Raw genomic sequence first — 21,674 nt, 5'->3', positions numbered from 1 at the left:
TATAGGGGAGATTTATCAAAACTGCTGCAAAGGAAAACTAGCTTAGTTGCCCATAGCAACCAATCGGATTCCACCTTTCAGCAGCAAATCCCCTTTTTACACAGGGAAATGTTCTGCTAGCAATTGTTGGGATCAGTCAACAGCCAAGGAGCCCTTGTTTGCTGGTGTCTAAATGCTGGGACTGTTTACACCTGGCAGTGGCTGGGAATGCATGTTCTTCACCCGATCATTGGCCCATGTGAAAGGTTCTTTAGAATGCTGCTATTCCCTGTAATGCTGCATTTCCACTTCACCACCATGACGGCCCAGAGAGATTGACCCCTGACCTCTGTAGGGGCAGGAACAGAGATAGGTTTAAAAGGACCCCTCCCACCACCATTCACCAGTGTGTTCCTGCCCCTATAGCGGCCAGGACAGAGTAAAGTCCTCTCTGGCTTTCAGGGAGGTGAAGTGGACCTCGTTTTATTATTTTTAAGTACCTGGGTGACCGCATCGGTGGTGTTCCTTGCCTCCCTTGCGGGTCCTTTTCACCCAGAGATGCGTCCCCTGCTCTCCGGCGGACTTTGTTCCTAAGCTGACAGGGAGACGCCAGGGTCACGCTCCCTGTTGTGGGAAGCCTGCCCTGAGCTGCCGCTGAGTCGCCTGCCTCCAGGGAGGTAGCCGACCGGAAAGACGCTCAGCGCTGTCGCGCGCGTCTGACGTCACTTCCGGGCCGCCGGCGGAACCCGGAAGTAGACGGAGCTCCTATAAAAAATGCTAACAAGCACCTTCCCGTTGCGCTCTCTGCAAATCGTGCTCTGACCGGAACATGTCGGACCAGGAGAAGGAGCCACAGCAGCAGCAGGAGCAGACCGCTCCCGAGCGCCCCTGCGTGAGTAGCCCACCTGGGCAAATCGGCAGCTTCACAGGTGGCAGGGGGGGGGGGATGTGTGCTTAGAGTAACCGCTTTTCCCCTCCCCCTGGTGTGTCTGCTAGTATACTGCATCAAATTATGCTCCTATACTAGACTGACATAAATTTAATGGGCTGCCTCTCTCACTTTAGGCCAAACTTACCTTAAAAAAAGGAAAAAGGACCGCCAAATGCATCCAGTGCTCCGTCAGGCTTCCTGAGGACTATACTAAAAAGCTTTGCAAGCATTGCATTTCTAAAATAGTGAGAGACGAACAGCCCTCAATTATGCAGGAGTTTAGATCCATGATTCAGGAGGAGGTTAGGTCCTCACTGGCCTCCCTCCGTGAGGATTCCAGGGGGATCCGCCCACCTAAAAGACCCAGGGGGGCGGACATTCCCTCTGACTCCGAGGATTTAGAAGATGATGCCTCATCCTCTAGAAAAGAGGACGACGACCCCCTTTCTGAAGGAGAGATCGTAGAGGACTCTAGGAAATTTTTCTTCACTCCCAGTGAAATGAGTGACCTTTTAAAGGCGGTCAGGGATACCATGGGGGTGGAGGACATTCAGCAACCCCACACAGTTCAGGAAGAGATGTTTGGGGGATTGAGGGTCAAACGCTCCAGGGTATTCCCCATAAACGGAAACATTAAGGAGATGGTGATGGATGAATGGGCCCATCCTGAAAAGAAGCTAGGAATTTCCAAAGAATTCAGAAACCGCCTTGTATTTGACCCGTCAGACTCAAAAATTTTTGACGAGGTCCCTAGAATTGACGTCCAGGTGGCGAAAGTCAATAAGAAAACCTCACTTCCATTTGAAGACTCCTGTCAGTTAAGGGACACTATGGAAAGGAAGGCGGACAGCTTATTAAAAAGGTCCTGGGAGGCAGCCATGTTTAGTGTCAAGACAAACATAGCCGCTACTTCAGTCGCCAGGTCTATGTACCTGTGGCTGAATGAGTTAGAGGGTCATCTAAGCAGTAAAACTCCCAGGGAACAGATACTAGACTCTATCCCCTTGCTAAAGTCTGCCACGGGTTTCTTAGCGGACGCTTCCGCAGAGACAATTAGATTTTCAGCCAAGGATGCAGCCTTGTCCAATGCGGCCCGAAGGGCACTTTGGATGAAATCTTGGTCGGGAGACATCTCTTCCAAGATGAAGCTGTGTTCTATAGCCTTCTCGGGTGAATACGTGTTTGGTCCCGTATTAGACACGATCCTCGAGAAGGCTACTGATAAAAAGAAGGGGTTCCCTGAGGATAGGACCCCTAAAAAGAAACCCTCCTTTCGTGGTCAATATACCCAGAATAGTTCCTTTCGTGGAAAAGGAAAAACCGGACGTTGGAGTTACCCAAAAGGGGGGAGGGGTAGAGGGTACCTCCTTAATCCCCAAAACAAGGGTGGCGAGAAACAGTGACGCCAGGATAGGGGGAAGACTATCCCAACATTTTGCTCAGTGGCAGCAGACTTCTCCGAGCCCCTGGGCGCAAGATCTTGTCAGGTCGGGATACAGGATAGAGTTATCTTCCCCCCCTCCAGATGTATTTCTGATTTCTCACCACCCTTCTCCTTTTCAGCACAGCCAGATCTGGAAGGAGGTCCAGAATCTCCTGGACCTGGGAGTAGTAATTCCGGTTCCCGTGCCTCAACGGGGGCGGGGGTTCTACTCCAGCCTTTTCTTGGTAAAAAAACCGGGGGGCTCCTTCCGCATGATCATAAACCTCAAGAGGCTAAACAAATTTGTGATCTACAAAAGGTTCAAGATGGAATCTTTAAATTCTACCATCCCCTTAATTCAAAGGGACGCGTCCCTCTGTACAATCGACCTGAAGGACACATATTATCATGTTCCCATTCACTCCCAGTCTCAGAAGTTCCTGCGTTTTGCAGTAAGGGATCACAGAGGGTCTGTTCACCACTTCCAGTTCGTGGCTCTCCCCTTCGGGCTGGCTTCAGCCCCAAGGATTTTCACGAAGCTGGTGGTAGAGATGGTCGCCTCCCTGAGACCTCAGGGGGTGACGGTCGTTCCTTATCTAGACGACTTTCTACTAATTTCAAACACGGTGGATCAATCTATAGCAGATCGAGAAACCTTCTGTTCCCTTCTGACATATCTAGGTTGGGTTATAAACCTAAAAAAGTCATCCCTAGTTCCGAATACCAGGGTAAAATTCCTGGGGGTTTTGCTGGATTCGGAAAAACAAACTACCTTCCTTCCAGCAGAAAGAATCCAGAACCTACAGTCATCAATCAGGGCCTTCCTGAGACGTCGCTCCTTCTCGTTCAGAGAAACGATGAGCCTTTTAGGTCAGATGACAGCCTGCATCGTAGCAGTCCCGTGGTGCCAGGCCCATTACAGAGCCCTTCAGTCCTGGCTCCTAAGAAAATGGGACAAAAATCTGACCTCTTTAGACAGGAAGATCCTGATCCCGGGCCACATAAAATCTTCAGTCCGGTGGTGGCTTCAAACAAAAAATTTAAAAAAAGGCATGGTCTGGTTCAAGACCCCGGCAGTACATTTTCAGACCGACGCCAGCCTAAAAGGGTGGGGCGCAAAAATCTACTCCAATCTCTACCAGGGAGACTGGCCTCTAGAAATTGCAGCTCAGTCCTCCAACTACAGGGAGCTCAGGGCAGTTTGGGAAACAATACGAGCAGCTGCTCCAAAACTAAGGAACCAACATATAAAGGTCTATTCAGACAATGTAACGACCGTGTCCTACCTCAAGCATCAGGGGGGCACACGGTCTCAAAAACTGGAAGGTCTGTCCAGAAAAATCTTCCTCTGGGGGGAAAAAAATGTAAGATCAATATCGGCAGTTCATTTAAAAGGAAGCCTAAACTGTGCGGCGGACTTCCTCAGCAGGACTACCATAGACCAGGGAGAATGGTCCTTAAACATCGAGATCTTCAATCTGATTGTCCAGAGATGGGGCCTTCCAGTGGTAGATCTCTTCGCTACAAAGATAAACACAAAGGTATCAACCTTTTGCTCCCTAAACCCAAGGGACAGGCCCCTAACGATCGACGCCTTCTCCCTGCACTGGGACTGGGATCTTGCATATGCTTTCCCCCCGTTCCCATTAATCCCAAGGGTTCTACAAAAAATCATCAGGGACAGAGCCAGAGTCATCCTGGTCACCCCGTACTGGCCCAAGAGAAGCTGGTTCTCGATTCTAGCCAAGCTCTCCCCACAGGAAGCATTTATTCTCCCAGCGAGAAGGGATATCCTGATCCAGGGGCCGGTTCTCCATCCTCATCCGGAAATCTTCAAACTCTCGGCCTGGATCCTGAGTCCAACCTCCTGAGACAGAGAGGTCTCTCTGAGGGCGTTATATCTACCTTGAAGGCCAGCAGAAAAAAGGTGACTAACGCCATTTATTTTAAAATCTGGAAAAGATTCTGCACCTGGTCAGGCAACGAGGCCCCAGACCAAACCAGACCAAATATACAGAAAATTCTGGATTTCCTTCAAAAGGGACTAGAATTAGGGTTAAGTCCTTTCACCCTGAGAGTCCAGGTCTCAGCGCTTAGTGCCTATTTCGATTCCGAATTAGCCAGCCATAGATGGATCCAAAGATTCCTGAGGTCCGCAGCCAGACTAAGACCATCTCTCAGATCAAAGGTGCCTACCTGGGACTTAAACATTGTCCTTAGAGGACTCACAGGTCCACCCTACGAACCCGTGGACGCATGTTCCTTGAAGAATTTTTTTCAGAAGGTGGCTTTTCTTATAGCCATAACATCGGCAAAAAGACTGAGTGAGATTCAGGCATTGTCAATAAGACAACCATATCTCACAATACAGGAGGATCGTATTACCTTGAGGTTAGACCCGACTTTTTTGCCAAAGGTAGTAACAGACTTCCATAGAAACCAGGAGATCATTCTTCCCTCCTTTTGTGTGAATCCTAAAAATCCTGGAGAGGAACGTTTCCATACCCTGGACGTCAAACAAACGGTACTAAAATACCTAGAGGTCACCAGAGACCTGAGGAAGGTGGACAACTTACTAGTGCTCTTCTGTGGTAAAAATAAGGGGAAGGCAGCTTCCAGATCTACCATTGCCCGATGGGTAAAACAGACTATTACAGACTGTTACAAGATCGAGGGCATCAATTGTCCAGAAGTCATCCGGGCTCACTCCACAAGAGCTATATCTGCCTCTTTCGCTGAAAGGGCAGGCGCTTCCCTAGATCAAATATGCCGGGCTGCAACTTGGTCAAATGTAAACACCTTCATTAAACATTATAGGCTTGACTTATCCAGGTCTTCCGACCTCGCATTTGGTCGCAAGGTCCTACAGGCCGTTGCCCCACCCTAAGACGTATAATCTGTTATGTCTCTCTGGGCCGTCATGGTGGTGAAGTGGAAAGCCGGAATTAGACTTACCGGTAATTCATTTTCCACGAATCCACCATGACGGCATGATATCCCGCCCTATATATATAAAAAAAAAAAAAAAAAAAAAAGGAAAATTTTTTCCAATGACTTGGTATGAGTTAATACCAAAAAAAAAAACAAAAAAAAAAACACTTGGAGTTGTTTCACTCGTAACCGGTGGTTGTAGCACTATAATCTGGAACTCACTGGTGAATGGTGGTGGGAGGGGTCCTTTTAAACCTATCTCTGTTCCTGCCCCTACAGAGGTCAGGGGTCAATCTCTCTGGGCCGTCATGGTGGATTCGTGGAAAATGAATTACCGGTAAGTCTAATTCCGGCTTTACATGACAATTGCCTGTTCGTCAGTGGAGGTGAAGCGCTGCATTCACTGAGGACGAGTGATCACTGCTGCCATCGCTCGTCCTCATACAGCTGCATTGTTTCTGGGCAGCAGATCGCTGTTTAGGCCGCACAATCTGCTGCCCTGAAACAATAATTTAGGTGCCTGCATGAACTGTTACCATCGGATGATCTGCAGCACATTTAGACGGGCAGATTATCAGGAGCGAGCATTCCTAGGATCGTTTGTTCCCGTTAATCTGCCCGACAATCGGGCATTGTAAATAATAGTCAATAATATTCTCTTAGGACAGAAGCCATAAGGCTATATTACTCTGCGTATGAGAACACATCCGTCTGCACTCTTCTTCACTGGTCTGATTACACAGGTCCACGCAAACTGAATTTGGGAGGAACAATTAGTTACTATTAGTATTAATTATCGGCAGCACATCAGCAGTCTAACAGGCACTCGCCATTGAATGAATTATGCTTACAAACTTTGCAGGCCTGCTCTCCGTTGGAAGGCAGCAGTAAAACCGGCCTATTGTCTGGACGGGTTTTGGCCCAACATTTTATAACATGTACTTTTGTGTTTTGTACAGGCCTGAATTCCTTCAGCAATATGATGCCGCCGGTACAATCCAGGACTATGTTGTCTCCATGCTGTGTGGACTCCAGAAACCTCTGATGTCTGTGCAGAATGCTGCTAGCTGGGGGTATTTTAATACCAGGACCAAAACCTGGAACACAGATATGTATGTTGTGTTGTAACATATGTCATCATCTTTCACCTGACACTGAGCTAGGCTCTGTATCTGTTACTGGAGAAGATTGCAGGCGGCTTCCTGTTTATATTGTAATCACCAATGTAGTTGATGCTGTAATGCCGGAGATTGTATTTGCTAGAAACATAAAATTGCATAAAATAGCACATTGCTCTAGAACAAATTGTGTTAAACCATGAAAGTATCACAATGGCCCTGCTCCTAAATTAGAAATATCCTATATGAGCAGAGTAATCCCTTGTAACTATAGTATCGCGGGTTGTTTGGTAAAAATAACGATGGTGTCTAGAGAGTAACAGCTTTATTGTTCTAAATCTGTGTGGCGGCACAATGCCGTGGATAGAACATAAATGACAAATCTGTGCATTTGTTAACTGGGTGTAGATGTAGACTTTGTCTTCTCTGCAACCTGGAAGTTTTGCTATTCATCAGCCAGGGACACCATTTTAGTAATCATATTGATTTCCATCCAACCTTTTCAAAAACTTCTTAAAGGGAATGTGTCATCAGAAAATGACCTATTGTTTAAATCAAAACTTTGGGTCCGGATCCGTTTGGCAATTATGCAGAACGGGTGCGGACCCATTCATTTTCAATGGGGGAGGAAAAGATGCAGACAGCATACAGTGTGCTGTCCGTATCCGCATTTCCGGTCCGCGGCCCCGAACCTCCGGTCCGTGGCTCTGCAAAAAAATAAAACATGTCTTATTCTTGTCTGCAGCTGCGGACAAGAATGCACATTTCTATTGAGATGCCGGCCCGGTGTTTTGCGGATCCGCAAAACACTGCGGACGTGTGAATGAACCCTTAAATGGATTTTTTTTTAGATTTATTGGTGATTTGTTTTAAATTCTTCATGTCTGTATCTATATTTAAAAAAAAAAAAATCCTGCAGTGAGCCTGATAATAGGTTGACACTTGCTGTTCTTTAGCGATCGCTTTTTAGCAGTCCTCTCATTATCATCACAGGTAGGATTACAATGAAGGATAACACCTACATATAGATAATACAGGATCCACTATTCATAATAAGTGATGGTCACAGCTGACTTTCTTCTCTCCAAGTAACCTGCACAGTTCACAGAGCATGCTCACAATACTCTTGCATTTAAGTCAGTGTTTGCTCTACACTGCAGCATATATGTCACAGCCTTTGCTGTGAGCGCCGTGACACTTTTGCCACGCTTGCAGTTGCCGGTGACAACGTGTTGCTGTTATGGCATGTCGTGGCAGTGTCTCTGCTTTTGCTGTGTACGCCGTGACATGGTTGCCACGCATGCTGTTGCTTGTGGTAACGTGTTACTTGTTGGCTGGTGTGTGCACTTCCCTTTTTAGTGGTATCCTCCCTCTGTCTGGTGCTGGAAGGGTTAACTTCCTGACTGGGTGTGTCCACTAGGGTTTTATCCCCTGTGGCTCCCTGGCTGGAGTCAGTTGTACTTCAGCTGTCGTTTGTGCTGGAGCTTTGCTCCAGTCCAGGGTGTTCTATCTGCTCAGTCCTTGAGGCCCACCTTGTAGGACATCGATGTCATTCCGAGTTCTCCAGCTATGTCTTCCCTCCCTTACATGTGGTGTATGTTTGGTGTGGGGTTAGGTATTTGGTGTTTTGTTATGTGTAGCTTGTTGTTCCATGTTTGGTATTGTCATCCAGCATGTATGCTAGACATTCCCTTGCCTACCTCCGGAAGGGGTCTGGTATCCTGGAGGGGTGAACCATAAGCCTGTATGCAGCGCTGTCTGGGGCTGCCGTGCACCTCGCGGCATGGGGTCCAGGCAGTATCAGGTGTGCTGGATACCGGTGTGTGGTGTTGTTTGTACGGAGTCCTGTTTGGTGTGTGGGCACCTGTACGTATGCACGGGTTCCAGTCGTGGTGGTAGCGGCAGGTAAGCGTGTTGTCTGGTGTTCTTACCTGCCGACTCTGTTGCTGTATTCAGTCTTCCACTTTTCCATGCAGCTAGGCCATTTGAGACTCCTGTTCCTCCATGTCTGGGAAGAACAGGTCGTCCCTCCCCTGCTCCTATGTGAGGGATTCTCAGGGCCAAAGGTATCCAGGGTATGAGCCGTCCTACCATCAAGGTCCGCTCATACGGTTAGGAGTTAGGGCGAGCATTAGGGATGCAATATGAGGTGACTTGATCCCGGCGTCCTGGCCTAGCTGCTTCCCCTTTATTCCTGACATTGTACGCTGGGGGGTTTGCCCTACTCCCCACCATGACAATATTGCAAAATGCTGTTAACTCCATAATCATGTACCGAAAATAGAATTTAAAAAAATCTACAATAAAATAACTGATTAGAAAAATAATATTTAGCATTATCTTGTTTTAATTAGTAAAAAAAACTGATTAGAAAAAAATGAATCTATAGCACTGTCTCGTTTTGATTAGTAAAATATATAGGAAATCCATTCCTTAAATGGTCACAAATTTCGCACAAATCAGTACAAGTGACCACAAGAAACTTTATAATATGAGTTATCAGTGAGAAATGTCTGGTTCTCATGTTATGGCCTCATGCACACTACCGTTGTGTGCATCCGTGGCCGTTGTGCTGTTTTCCCTTTTTTTTTTCGCGGACCCATTGACTTTCAATGGGTCTGCGGAAAAATCGGAAAATACCCCGTTTTTCAGCCGCATCCGTGATCCGTGTTTCCTGTCCGTCAAAAAAATAGGACCTGTCCTATTTTTTGGACGGACAAAGGTTCACGGACCCATTCAAGTCAATGGGTCCGTGAAAGAACACAGATGCACACAAGATTGGCATCTGCGTCCGTGATCCGTGGCCGTAGGTTACTTTCATACAGACGGATCCGAAGATCCGTCTGCATAAAAGCTTTTTCAGAGATGAGTTTTCACTTCGTCAAAATTCATATCCGACAGTATATTCTAACACAGAGGCGTTCCCATAGTGATGGGGACGCTACTAGTTAGAATATACTACGAACTGTGTACATGACTGCTGCCTGGCAGCACCCGATCTCTTACAGGGGGCTGTGATCCGCACAATTAACCCCCCTCCCTCCCCAGTTTTAATTTCATTGGTGGCCAGTGCGCCCCCCCCCTTCCCTCTATTGTAATATCATTGGTGGCCAGTGTGCGCCCCCCCACCCCCCCCCCCCCCTCTATTGTATTAATATCATTGGTGGCCAGTGTGCGGCCTCCCCCCCCCCCCCCGATCATTGGTGGCAGCGGAGAGTTCTGTTTGGACTCCCAGTTTAATCGCTCTGGGGCTCCGATCGGTAACCATGGCAACCAGAACGCTACTGCAGGCCTGGTTGCCATGGTTACTTAACAATATTAGAAGCATCATACTTACCTGCTGCGCTGTCTGTGACCGGCCGGGAGCTCCTCCTACTGGTAAGTGACAGATCATTAAGCAATGCGCCGCACAGACCTGTCACTTACCAGTAGGAGGAGCTCCCGGCCGGTCACAGACAGCGCAGCAGGTAAGTATGATGCTTCTAATATTGTAATATTGCTAAGTAACCATGGCAACCAGGCCTGCAGTAGCGTCCTGGTTGCCATGGTTACCGATCGGAGCCCCAGCGATTAAACTGGGACTCCGATCGGAACTCTCCGCTGCCACCAATAATCGGGCGGGGGGGGGGGGGAGGGGAGAGGGGAGGCCGCACACTGGCCACCAATGATATTACAATAAAGGGAGGGAGGGGGGCCGACGGAGGCCGCACACTGGCCACCAATGATATTACAATAGAGGGAGGGGGCGGGGGAGGCCGCACACTGGCCACCAATGATATTACAATAGAGGGGGGGAGGGAGGCCACACACTGGCCACCAATGATATTACAATAAAGGGAGGGAGGGGGAGCCGACGGAGGCCGCACACTGGCCACCAATGATATTACATGGGGGGGGGGGGCCGCACACTGGCCACCAATGATATTCAAACTGGGGAGGGAGGGGGGTCTGCCCCCTGCTGCCTGGCAGCCCCTGATCTCTTACAGGGGGCTATGATACGCACAATTAACCCCTTCAGGTGCGGCACCTGAAGGGTTAATTGTGCTGATCACAGCCCCCTGTAAAAGATCGGGTGCTGCCAGGCAGCAGGGGGCAGTCATGTACACAGTTCGTTGTATATTCTAACTAGAAGCGTCCCCATCACTATGGGAACGCCTCTGTGTTAGAATATACTGTCGGATCTGAGTTTCACGATGTAACTCAAATGCGATGGTATATTCTAACATGGTGATGGGGACGCTTCAAGTTAAAATATACCATCGGATTGGAGAAAACTCAGATCCGATGGTATATTAACTCCTGACTTTACATTGAAAGTCAATGGGGGACGGATCCATTTGAAATTGCACCATATTGTGTCAACGTCAAACGGATCCGTCCCCATTGACTTGCATTGTAATTCAGGACGGATCCGTTTGGCTCCGCACGGCCAGGCGGACACCAAAACGACTGTTTTTTCATGTCCGTGTATCCTCCAAAAATCAAGAAAAACCGACTGACGAAAAAACGGTCATGGATCACGGACCAACGGAACCCCGTTTTGCGGACCGTGAAAAAATACGGTCGTGTGCATGAGGCCTATCAGTTGTTTACCCCCTCCTTCCTTGCTAAATGCTTTTCACTTGGCAAAATGTCTTATACCTGTCCAGGACTGATCTTCTCTGCGGGAGGATCATATTACACATGTCAATGTAAGTCTTTGGAGAGGGGAGGGGGTGGTTTGAGCAGCAGCTAAACTGCATGACGGCTGCAAGCTCAGTTTCTGAGTTTTAAGCGCACACTGACTGGTGCACTTTAGGGATGTAAAAATAGAAAATTAATAAATAAAGTATATTATAAAAAGTATATTAGAAAACATTTATTTAGTGGCTTAGGGACAACATATTAAAAATTATTATAAAACTTGAGTTACTCTTTGACAGTGGGTTCACACCTGAGCGTTTTTTTTACAGCGCGTTCCTACGCACTGTAAAACGCTCAACAGGCAGGAACCAATGATTCCCTATGGGCATGGTTCTCATCTGAGCGTTTTACAGCGCGTACGAACGCGCTGTAAAACGCCCTACGCCCCAAGAAGTGCATTAGCTTCTTTGGGGCGTATGGTCGCGTGTTCCCGTACATAGACTTCCGGGAACGCGCGACAATGGGCGTTTGCTTGTTGCCGGCCGCGAATAGGAACGGCCGATAAAATCGCGCATACAGAGCGCTCCTACAGTACGCTCAGGTGTGAACCCAGCGTAATGCAAAGTTTGTTGAAAGGTTAGTAGCGCTTTACGCAGTTGAAGGAATTGTATTTGCTAGTGACTTGTTTAAATTTACAATGTATTGTGCTGTTTTGTGTATTGTGTTTTATATTTTATGTGATCCTTCTGACTGATTTAATTTCTGTTTGCTTTTCCATATTAGATTAAGAGAATTTGGTTTTCCTGTACATCTTCTACCTAATGTTTTGGATGCTGGATGTCTAGCAGGGAAGACTTCGTATGAGTGGTGCGGAATACCACAGGGGACAGAAGTTGGTGTTGCCTTGGGAGATTTCCAGTGTTCAGTCTATAGTTCATTGACTGAAAGCACAGATGCAGGTATGGATTAACAGTACGGATCGTATATGATATGGTATTCGTCTGATGTAAATAGGAGCTCTTCAACTGTGCCTGAAATATATACATTGTAATCAAATTCTAAGCCCTGAAAAGAGCATCTACTGTTTAGTTGCTTTAAGGCTGTATTAGACACCCCGATCACGCAAACGATCATCGAGAGGGAATTGTTCCCTCCCACCAATCGCCTGCTCGCTTGCTGAGGAGGCCCCTGCTATTACATGCAGTGATCGCCTCTGCAGCATGGGAAGGAGAGATCTCTGTGCCATGCCTCATCCCCATGCTGTACAGTGGATTGCCGGCGGCAGATCATAATTAACACGATCTACCACCAACAAATCCTGATCTTTCAGCATGCTGAAAGATGTGGATTTCCCAATGAACGAGCTCATACAATCGACAGCAGTATTACACTGCAAGATGATTGCTAACGAGCGTTCATGCGAACGCTTGGTAGCAATCATTGGGCAGAAAATCTGTCCATTTAATACACCCTTTAGTGCTTCCACATCATGTTCTGCCCCGAAGTGTGAATGCCAGAAGTGCTTACATTATTGATTATATTTGCTTGTAACCCCTTTAATACTGGCTGTGGATTTGTACTTATCATGTCTGCCTTGGTACTAGAGCATGTACAGTAGTGTGAACATTCTTCCCACCTGTTAAAGGGGTGTCTTACAATGATAACCCTTGCCTGTGTGCCATGTTATGACATATGGTCATCATAGATGGAGGTCCTCTGCTTGGGACCCCTTTCTGTGTGCAAGAATAGTACGCCGCGGTTCCTGCTATGGCCCTTTCAGCACACCTGTGCACGTACTGCTAAATGGATGACGTGTACTTCTACTGCCTAAATGTCTAGTGTTCAGAAGAAAGTTCTCTCTGAAGATATACATGTTGAGTAGAATAAAGTTCTCCTGCATGATCCAGAGCGGTCACAACTACATCTTAGTGGTTTCTGTCAATTGATCTACAATAGAAATGGATCTCTGCTGCCTGGAGATGAGTTCTTCCATTGGTTAGTCTAGAATAGATAGATTTTTCCAGCTGTTGTGCAGCACAGTATTGGGTTAACAATGACCTCCATATGCAAACTGACTGATGCAGCATGATGTAGAAAAATACGTTTGAAAGATGGATGTGCCATATGTAAATTTCCTTAAGCCAGTCATCTAAACATCACTGCTAGCCTTAAAGGATCCGACAGTATATTCTAACACAGAGGCATTCCCATAGTGATGGGAACGCTTAAAGTTAGAATATACTAAGAACTGTGTACATAACTGCCCCCTGGCAGCACCCGATCTCTTACAGGGGCCTGTGATTCGCCCCCCCCCCCCTCCCTCCCCAGTATTAAAAGCATTGGTGGCCAGTGCGGCGCACAGACCTGTCACTTACCAGTAGGAGGAGTGCCGGCCGGCCACAGACAGCACATGTAAGTATAGGCTAAGTAACCATGGCAGCCAGGACTGCAGTACCGTCCTGGCTGCCATGGTAACCGATCGGAGCCCCAGCGATTAAACTGGGACTCCGATTGGAAATGCCGCTTCGCTGCCACCAATGATGGGGGAGGAGGGGGGTTGTTAGCCTGTGGCCACTGCCACCAATGCTTATAATACTGGGGTGGGGGGGGGGCGCACTAGCCACCAATGCTTTTAATACTGGGGAAGGAGGGGGGGTCTGGCCCCTGCTGCCTGGCAGCACTATCCGCACAATTAACCCCTCAGGTGCAGCACCTGAGGGGTTAATTGTGCGGATCTCAGCCCCCTGTAAGAGATCGGGTGCTGCCAGGCAGCAGGGGGCAGTTATGTACACAGTTCTTAGAATATTCTAACTGGAAGCGTCCCCATCACCATGGGAACGCCTCTGTGTTAGAATATACTGTCGGATCTGAGGCAGCAGGGGCCAGACCCCCCTCCCTCCTCAGTATTAAAAGCATTGGTGGCCAGTGCGGCGCACAGACCTGTCACTTACCAGTAGGAGGAGCGCCGGCCGGCCACAGACAACACATGTAAGTATAAGCTAAGTAACCATGGCAGCCAGGACTGCAGTAGCGTCCGATCGGAGCCCCAGCGATTAAACTGGGACTCCGATTGGAAATGCCGCTCCGCTGCCACCAATGATGGGGGGGAGGGGGGTTGTTAGCCTGTGGCCACTGCCACCAATACTTTTAATACTGGGGAGGGAGGGGGGGGGCGCACTGGCCACCAATGCTTATAATACTGGGGAGGAAGGGGGCAGCCGCACTGGCCACCAATGCTTTTAATACTGGGGAAGGAGGGGGGTCTGGCCCCTGCTGCCTGGCAGCACCCGATCAGGAGGCTGAGATCCGCACAATTAACCCCTCAGGTGCGGCACCTGAGGGGTTAATTGTCTGGATTACAGCCCCTGTAAGAGATCAGGTGCTGCCAGGCAGCAGGGGGCAGGTATGTACACAGTTCTTAGTATATTCTAACTTGAAGCGTCCCCATCACCATGGGAACGCCTCTGTGTTAGAATATACTGTCGGATCTGAGTTTTTACGATCGCGAAAACTCAGATCTGAAAAAGCTGTTATGCAGACGGATCCACACTGAACCGATACCATTGTTTGCATTTATAGGTGCGGATCCGTCTGTGCAGATAACAGACGGATCCGCACCTAGCGCAGGTGTGAAAGTAGCCTTACATTGGTTCTTTGATATCTAAGTAATTATACAAACGATACAAATATAAGTGTCCATGTCATAATTAGCAGTGATTATATTCATTGTGGCTGCGTGCCAGAATGCCACTTTACTAACCGCATCTACAGAGTATTCAAACTGCCTACAACTAATTATTAATTAGACCCCAGAACAATGGACAGCAAGTCTGTTTACCTCCAGGATTGTCTAATTAGACAAGCCTACCCATATCTATCTTGGGAGCAATGTCTCCTTGCTAATTTTTAACTCATTTCCTGGAAAAAATAAAGTGATGTGTGCTCTATGATCTTCCCTGTCAGGGATGAGACTGGGGTTTTAACTGGTTGTTTGCTTCTTTCATTAATGTAAAAGCTTATGTGTGTCATTCCTATGGCTTAACGGAGCCGTCTGGGATTTTAATATTGATGACCTATCCTTAGGATATCAATATAAGATCAATGTTTGGTAATGGAAGACTACAGCCTGTACAGTGTTTACCAGGCGCAGTGGCATAAGTTTTGTAGAGACTGTGCGTGATACTGCAGCTCTGTCCCATAAAGCTTAAAAGGGATTTACAAGACATAAATACCGATCACCTGTTTGAGAAGACACCGGCGCTCCTGTGAGGACTGCGGCCTTATCCCCGATCACCAAGCACAGCACCGTACATACTATTGCAGCTGAACTTGTAATCGCAGGTCATCCCCGTTTATTTAAGTGGGGCTGAGGTGCACCTAGGCCATGTGACCGATGAATGTGATGTCATATGCCCTAGGCAAAGCTGTGGGAAGGCCACATCGCTACTGCGAGCACCGGTGCCTTCTCAAACAGCTGATCGTGGGGGTCCCAGGTGTTGGAGGATAGAGGATAAGTCATCAGTATTTAAGTCTTGAAAAACCCTTTTAAAGAATTGTGCAAGAATGATGGGAGGGGGTTGGCAAAGCATCTCCCACTTGGCTGGACCTGTAAAGGGAAGACTTACCTGCTTCCCAGCGCTGGCTCCCCGCTCCTTCCCCTCATGGCCGGCGATGCTCAGCTGAGCTCCCTCGCTGTAAACATCCAGTTTGACACCGCAGCTCCCCTTACATCATGACAAATAATAATTTATGAAGTTATTATGTGAAGTCTTGCAAAGTAATAACTTCGGCTCATAGGAGCCAATACATTCTAATACTGTACAGAGCGCTCGCTCTGTACAGTATTCAAAATAAGTATTATGCAAATCAACTTTGGATGTTTCATCCGAAGTCGATTCTTTCATCCCTAGTCATCAATATCAGATCAGCGGTGGTCCGACTCACAAGACCCCCACCGAACAGCTGCTTGAAGGGACCGCAGGGCTCATATGAGAGCTGCGTTCTCTTAACTGTTTAACTGCTCGCCATTGACATTGCAGCAGCAAGTAGTGTAATAAAAGCAACTCCGTCCCGTTCACTTGAATGGGAAGGAACAGTTGCAGTTACACTCAGTCCCATCCAAGGAGAATGGGACGGCTGAGATGTAATTACACTGCTCACCACGGCAGTCTCAACAGCAAACAGGTAAACAGTGAAGAGAACACAGTGCTCATACAAGCTCTGCTGTCTATTCGAACAGTTCATCAACAGGGGCGCCTGATATTGATGACCTAACCTTAGGAGAGGTCATTAATATCAGAAACTAGACAACTCCTTTAAAATGGTCACTGTGAGGTACTGCAGAAGAGGCAGGCCCCTACAACGTCTCCCATCATCAGTTTTAAACTTTGGGTGGTAGAGCTGGCCTTCCAAGTCACTGGAACTACTTTTGGGGAATATACAATGCAGGCTGCCTTGGCTTTATGTCTATTATGCACACTCACTTTGCAGTATTATTTATAACAAAATTTAATTACCGGTATTCATGACTTATTTTTTCTGCTTTATAAGTCCTGAATATTAGCACTTCTGCTCAACTGACCTTCTTTATGCCGGAGGGATTCCAGCCTGAAGACCACCCTAGTCCTGCAGAAGCTGTGACATACTTTCCTTACTTCAAGGATCGGTATTTGGCAGTTGCTGCTTCTCTGAATGGAGGGAATGTTTTTGCATCCTTTGTCACAACTTTGGCTCAATGGACGGCAGAGCTAGGTAATATCTGATGTCTGTTTTACTGTGCATTTATATAATACTGACATTTTGTAGTGTACTGTATATTAGTTTACGGTGGTCACCTTCCCTTGGAAATAGACTTCCTAAAGCTGGCCATAAACATTAGATCTATATTGGCCAAACCTGTTTATTTTGGCCTACCATCTTTTGTAAATGGGGCTTTCCTCACTTTCAATGTATCTGCAGGCTTTTGCTTCCCCCGTTTCAGTGAATCCGTCAGAGAGCTGCTCTGACAGCTCGATCTGTAGGCCTTATATCTGAACTCCTGACAACTTACAACATTTTCTAGAATTAGTGTTTATATCAAACTGGTAAGCATTTAGCTATAATAAGTGTTTATGAGCTGTTAGGAAAGTAAGGCAGATAAGGGTTACACATCGAGCTGTCAGAGCAGCACTCTGATGGTTTCACTGAGAAGGGGGTAGAAATAGCCTGAAGATGCACTGAAATTAAAAGCTGCAGAGGAAAACAGCTGAAAATGTTTACAAAAGATCAATTGAATGTTTTTTTTTTGTTTGTTTTTTAGGAAAAAATTAGTAGAATTAACCAGTAGATTAACAAAAATTGCCCCAAAAGTGGTCACAACCTTTAAATTTTAATATATCCTTCCTAAAAAAATGCAGGTTGTTACAGATCAAGGAGTGTGGACCCATGGTGCCAACTAACCGCTCCCCTGGTATTCACCCTTTAACCCCTGTACAGGGATCTCGCCTTCTCTGCAGGGAAGCAGCTGAACGGTCCTGGAATAGTCCATGTAGTTGGAAGCTGACCCACTGGCATACAGTATACAGAAAATGCTCCAAAACTGAAGGAGTAGTCCAAACAGTGACTGAGGCTTAGCCGGCAGGCTTGGTGGTAGTGAAGACATAGTCAGGGCAGGCAGGCTGGGTACCTGACAAGAATAAAGTGGACGGACAGGGTTAACTTAAACACGAACAGAACAGAAGCTGGAAGTGTAGGAGCACACAGACAGGGCTGGTACAGGGCTAGAGCAGAAACCAGAACAAACACAGGATGATTTAGGTAAAACGCTGGAGAATCACAGAAACACTAGATTTTAACATCTTTGCTGGTCACTAGCAACCTAATGCTCAGGCACCCTCTACATGGTGGACATCTGTCAGCAGATTTGTACCTATGAAACTGGCTGACCTGTTACATGTGCGATTGGCAGCTGAAGGCTTCTGTGTTGGTCCCATGTTCATATGAGTCCGCATTGCTGAGAAAAATTATGCTTTATATATGCAAATTAGCCTCTAGGAGCAACGGGGGCGTTCCCATTACACCTAGAGGCTCTGCATTGATTGACAGGAACAGGCAGGAGTTATCACTTTTTCACTGCTGAGAAGTGGTCTTTACAGAACCTAAACTCTGGACATGTGGTTAGGCTTTTTTTTATATTTATTTTTATTATAGATAGTGATGTGAAAAAAAAAAAAAAAATATATATATATATATATATATATATATATATATATATTCATAAACATTACTGTTCTAATACTCTTGGAACCGAACCGAATTTCGGGAAATGATTTTTAACAGTAGAAATCAATTTATGAAGTTATTACACAAAGTCTCGCGAGACTTCGCAAAAGTAATAACCTCGGCTCATCGGAGCCAATACATTCTAATACTGTACACAGTGCTCGCTCCGTACAGTATTGAAACAAAGTTTTATGCGAATAGACTTTGGATGTTTCATCCGAAGTCGATTCGCACATCTCTTAATTTCAACATAAAGAATACAATACGCCAGAAATGAGTTATAAATGTCAAAGTGGGCAGTGCTATCAAATTGGCTCATATTATGGCAGAAATGGCTCAAATTGTTCCGGACCATTAAGCCAGCTTATGTGGTGGTGCTTTGTGTAAAAAGTCGCATTTATGGCAGAAAGATGCGACTTTTTGTCAATAAGTCGCATTTATGAAACGAAAAACCAACCTGTAGTGGGAACAAGTGAAATGTAAGAATTAAAACCGGATGATATAAATGAGCTAAGAAGCAGGGTTTTGTCAGTAAATTGTCATTCAACAAAAACAAAACAATAACAAAAAAGCCCAGAGTCAAAAGTCGCAATTTACCATTGAGAATGTCGCAAATATGCTTCAAAAGTCGCAAGTGTGGTCTGGACAGGGGTGGCTGAAATGGCGCATTTCAGTTTTAAAAAGTCTCATTTAAGTGGTATTGGTTTTAAAATGTCGTAAATCAAGAGAAATGGGTGGATAATCAAGTTGATATTTAAAAAAGTCACGTTTTACAAGTGGTGTGCACCTTTTGATATGAGATGAAACAAATCACCATAATTTTTTTAGCGCAAATTACGCCATTATTGATAAATGTCCCCCATTGTATTTCTTTCTATTACACTATTCTACAGATTGCCTTATTCTTCATACGTCTGTTATATGTGCTGGCTCTTGGTTCTACACAACAGTGGCTCAAACATAAGCTTTTTAGGTAGAAAGGATCTGACTGTACACAGGAAACCTGCTTGTAAATGAAAAGAATCTAACACGATTAGGTAAATGCAATGTGATCCCAAGACATCTCTCATTTCCTGGGCTCATTAGCTGATGTGTTGTGAAGACGGTGACTGCATTCTGCATTTTTCTGGGTAAAAAGCTTTTCTGTGGCTTCTTTATTTGTGCCAAGTTTTTAAAATTATGATTGCTGTCTACAAGATTAAAAGATATATTTATTGTAGTAGCAATAGTGTTTAGTTTTACGTTTTTCATATTATAAACTTTCTAATACCCATTACCTAAATTTAGTCTGAATTCACAAATGCTGTTTTTGGTGCAATTTGTGATTTTTATATATTTTTTTCTGATCCCTTGGTTCTAAAAAGGGCAAACATAATAATAGAGAAATATGGGCACATATGAACATGGGACCAACACAGATGCCTTCAGCTGCCAAGTGCCCATGGAACAGGTCAGCCAGTGTCATGGGTAAAAATCTGCTGACAGATGCCCTTTAAGGCCTCCTGCACATGAACAATGTGGGCAGCAATGCATGAACACCATCCATGGGGCAGTCGCAGCGGATCGCGGACCCATTCACTTTAATGGGTCCGCGATCCGGCCGTTCCGCAAAAAGATAGGACATGTTCTATCTTTTTGCGGAACGGAAGTACGGGACGAAACCCCACGGAAGCACTCCGTAGTGCTCCCATAGGGTTCCATTCCGCATCCATTGCGGGCCCATTGAAGTGAATGGGTCCGCATCTGTGATGCGGAATGAACACGGAACGGTGCCTGTGTATTGCGGGGCCGCAATACGGCCACGGAGCGCACACGTTCGTGTGCAGGAGGCCTAAGGGGTGTTCTCATTTTATAAAGTAATGGCATGGTGCTAGAATATGCCATAGGGATTACACTGCTTATTAAGGCCCCCTGCACACGATCAGGATTGCGTGCGGATTTGCGTGCGGAAAATCCGCACCGTAGGTCATGTCCATTGTATTCTATGAGAATTTGAAATTCTCAATGCACACGATGCAGATTTTTTCCGCGCGGATTTTGACCTGCGGTGCGGATTTTCAAATCTGCGACATGTCAATTAATTTTTTTTTTCCTGACCGGATTTTCTTCATTCACTTAGTGAAATCCGCATGCGGAAAATCCGCACCAAATCCGCACGCAAATCCGCACCAATTAATGCGGATTGACCGCACAGATTTGCCTGCGAACACCTGCGGATTTCAGTGCGGATTCTCCGCACATGAATCCTGAACGTGTGCATGTACCCTAAAGGGGTTATCGAGGAAATCTTCAATATCAGATTGACTTGGGTCCATAGGCGTGCACACCCTAATCAAGCCTGCTGGCCGGCGAATACTAATGAAGCGCTTCCATTTTGGAAGCGTTCATTAGTACCGGAGGACCAGGAAGCGGTGAACACTATGTACTTAACGCTTCCTGGTCCTCAGCTGTCGGCTGTGCAGGGCTGCGCACAGCGTGAGGCGCTTTGTGACGTCACGCTGTGCGCGCCAGTTCAGAGCACAGCCGACAGCAGGAGTAAGAGGATTGCGGGTGGCGAGGAGCGGCGGCCTCCAGGAGAAGAGAGGTAAGTGTTTTTTTATTTTATAAAAAATGAGGCTGCTGGGGGCATAATGGGGGCTAATAAGGCATAATGGCTGATAATGGGGGCTAATGGCATAAAGGATATATAATATAATATATATATATATATATATATATTATATACATAATTAGGGTGCACACCCTAGAGCAATAAGCCGCGCACACCTATGCTGGGGTCTGACTCCCAGCACCCCATCAATCAGCTGTTTGTAGAGACCGCCGATTGCCCCTCATCAGTGCAGAGCAGATTACTGGGTGAGGGGTCTAGGTCGGAATTTGGGTAATACAATATCTCCTTATGGGGAGCGCCTTAAACGGCGTGAGGAGTCTTATAGGCCAGGCAACACTCCTCTGGAATTCTGGGAAGGAGATATATGCATTGATGCGGGGCAATCACCCCGAAACAGCTGTCTGCAGATGAGGTGCCGGCTTAACCCTTGTGATCAGCCATAAGGCCGATCGCATACATCTTACCTTTCAGATGCCGTGGTTAAATGTGACCATGGCATCTGCGCAGACCTGAACCGGAAGTTGCCTGCTTCCAGTCCGGTAACAGCATTCCCCGGCTGAGATCGGGGGACCTGTTACCTCGATCTAATTGACCGAAGCCTCAGGCATGATTCAGAGTCAATAAGATGTATATATATCAATACAGGCCACTAGGTGGCAGCCTTGTATTGATATAGTGCAAATGAAGTCTTCAATGATGGCTATTTAGCCATCACTGAATACTATGGGCAATCAAATGATTGCCAGTTATTGTCACCCAAGGTGACTTAAAAAAAATAAGTTTTTACAAATATATATA

General features: G+C 46.4%; 1 protein-coding gene across 2 annotated transcripts in view; it reads left to right on the top strand.

The window, feature by feature from the left end:
- The window catches only part of SHPK (sedoheptulokinase), a 51,367-nt gene that overhangs the window by 17,558 nt on the left and 12,135 nt on the right, over positions 1-21,674 (top strand). Inside the window, exons 4-6 of one of the 2 annotated variants that reach the window (XM_040423342.1) lie at positions 6,224-6,376; positions 11,789-11,964; positions 16,556-16,756. In XM_040423342.1, the coding sequence (XP_040279276.1) occupies positions 6,224-6,376; positions 11,789-11,964; positions 16,556-16,756 (530 nt within the window). The remainder of the gene's footprint in view (positions 1-6,223; positions 6,377-11,788; positions 11,965-16,555; positions 16,757-21,674) is intronic. The other variant, XM_040423344.1, reaches the window with a different exon arrangement.

This window comes from Bufo bufo, chromosome 3, assembly GCF_905171765.1.
Source record: "Bufo bufo chromosome 3, aBufBuf1.1, whole genome shotgun sequence".
Lineage (NCBI taxonomy): Eukaryota > Metazoa > Chordata > Amphibia > Anura > Bufonidae > Bufo > Bufo bufo.
Note: the sequence above shows the minus strand (reverse complement) of the source record. Positions and strands in the feature narration are given on the sequence as shown.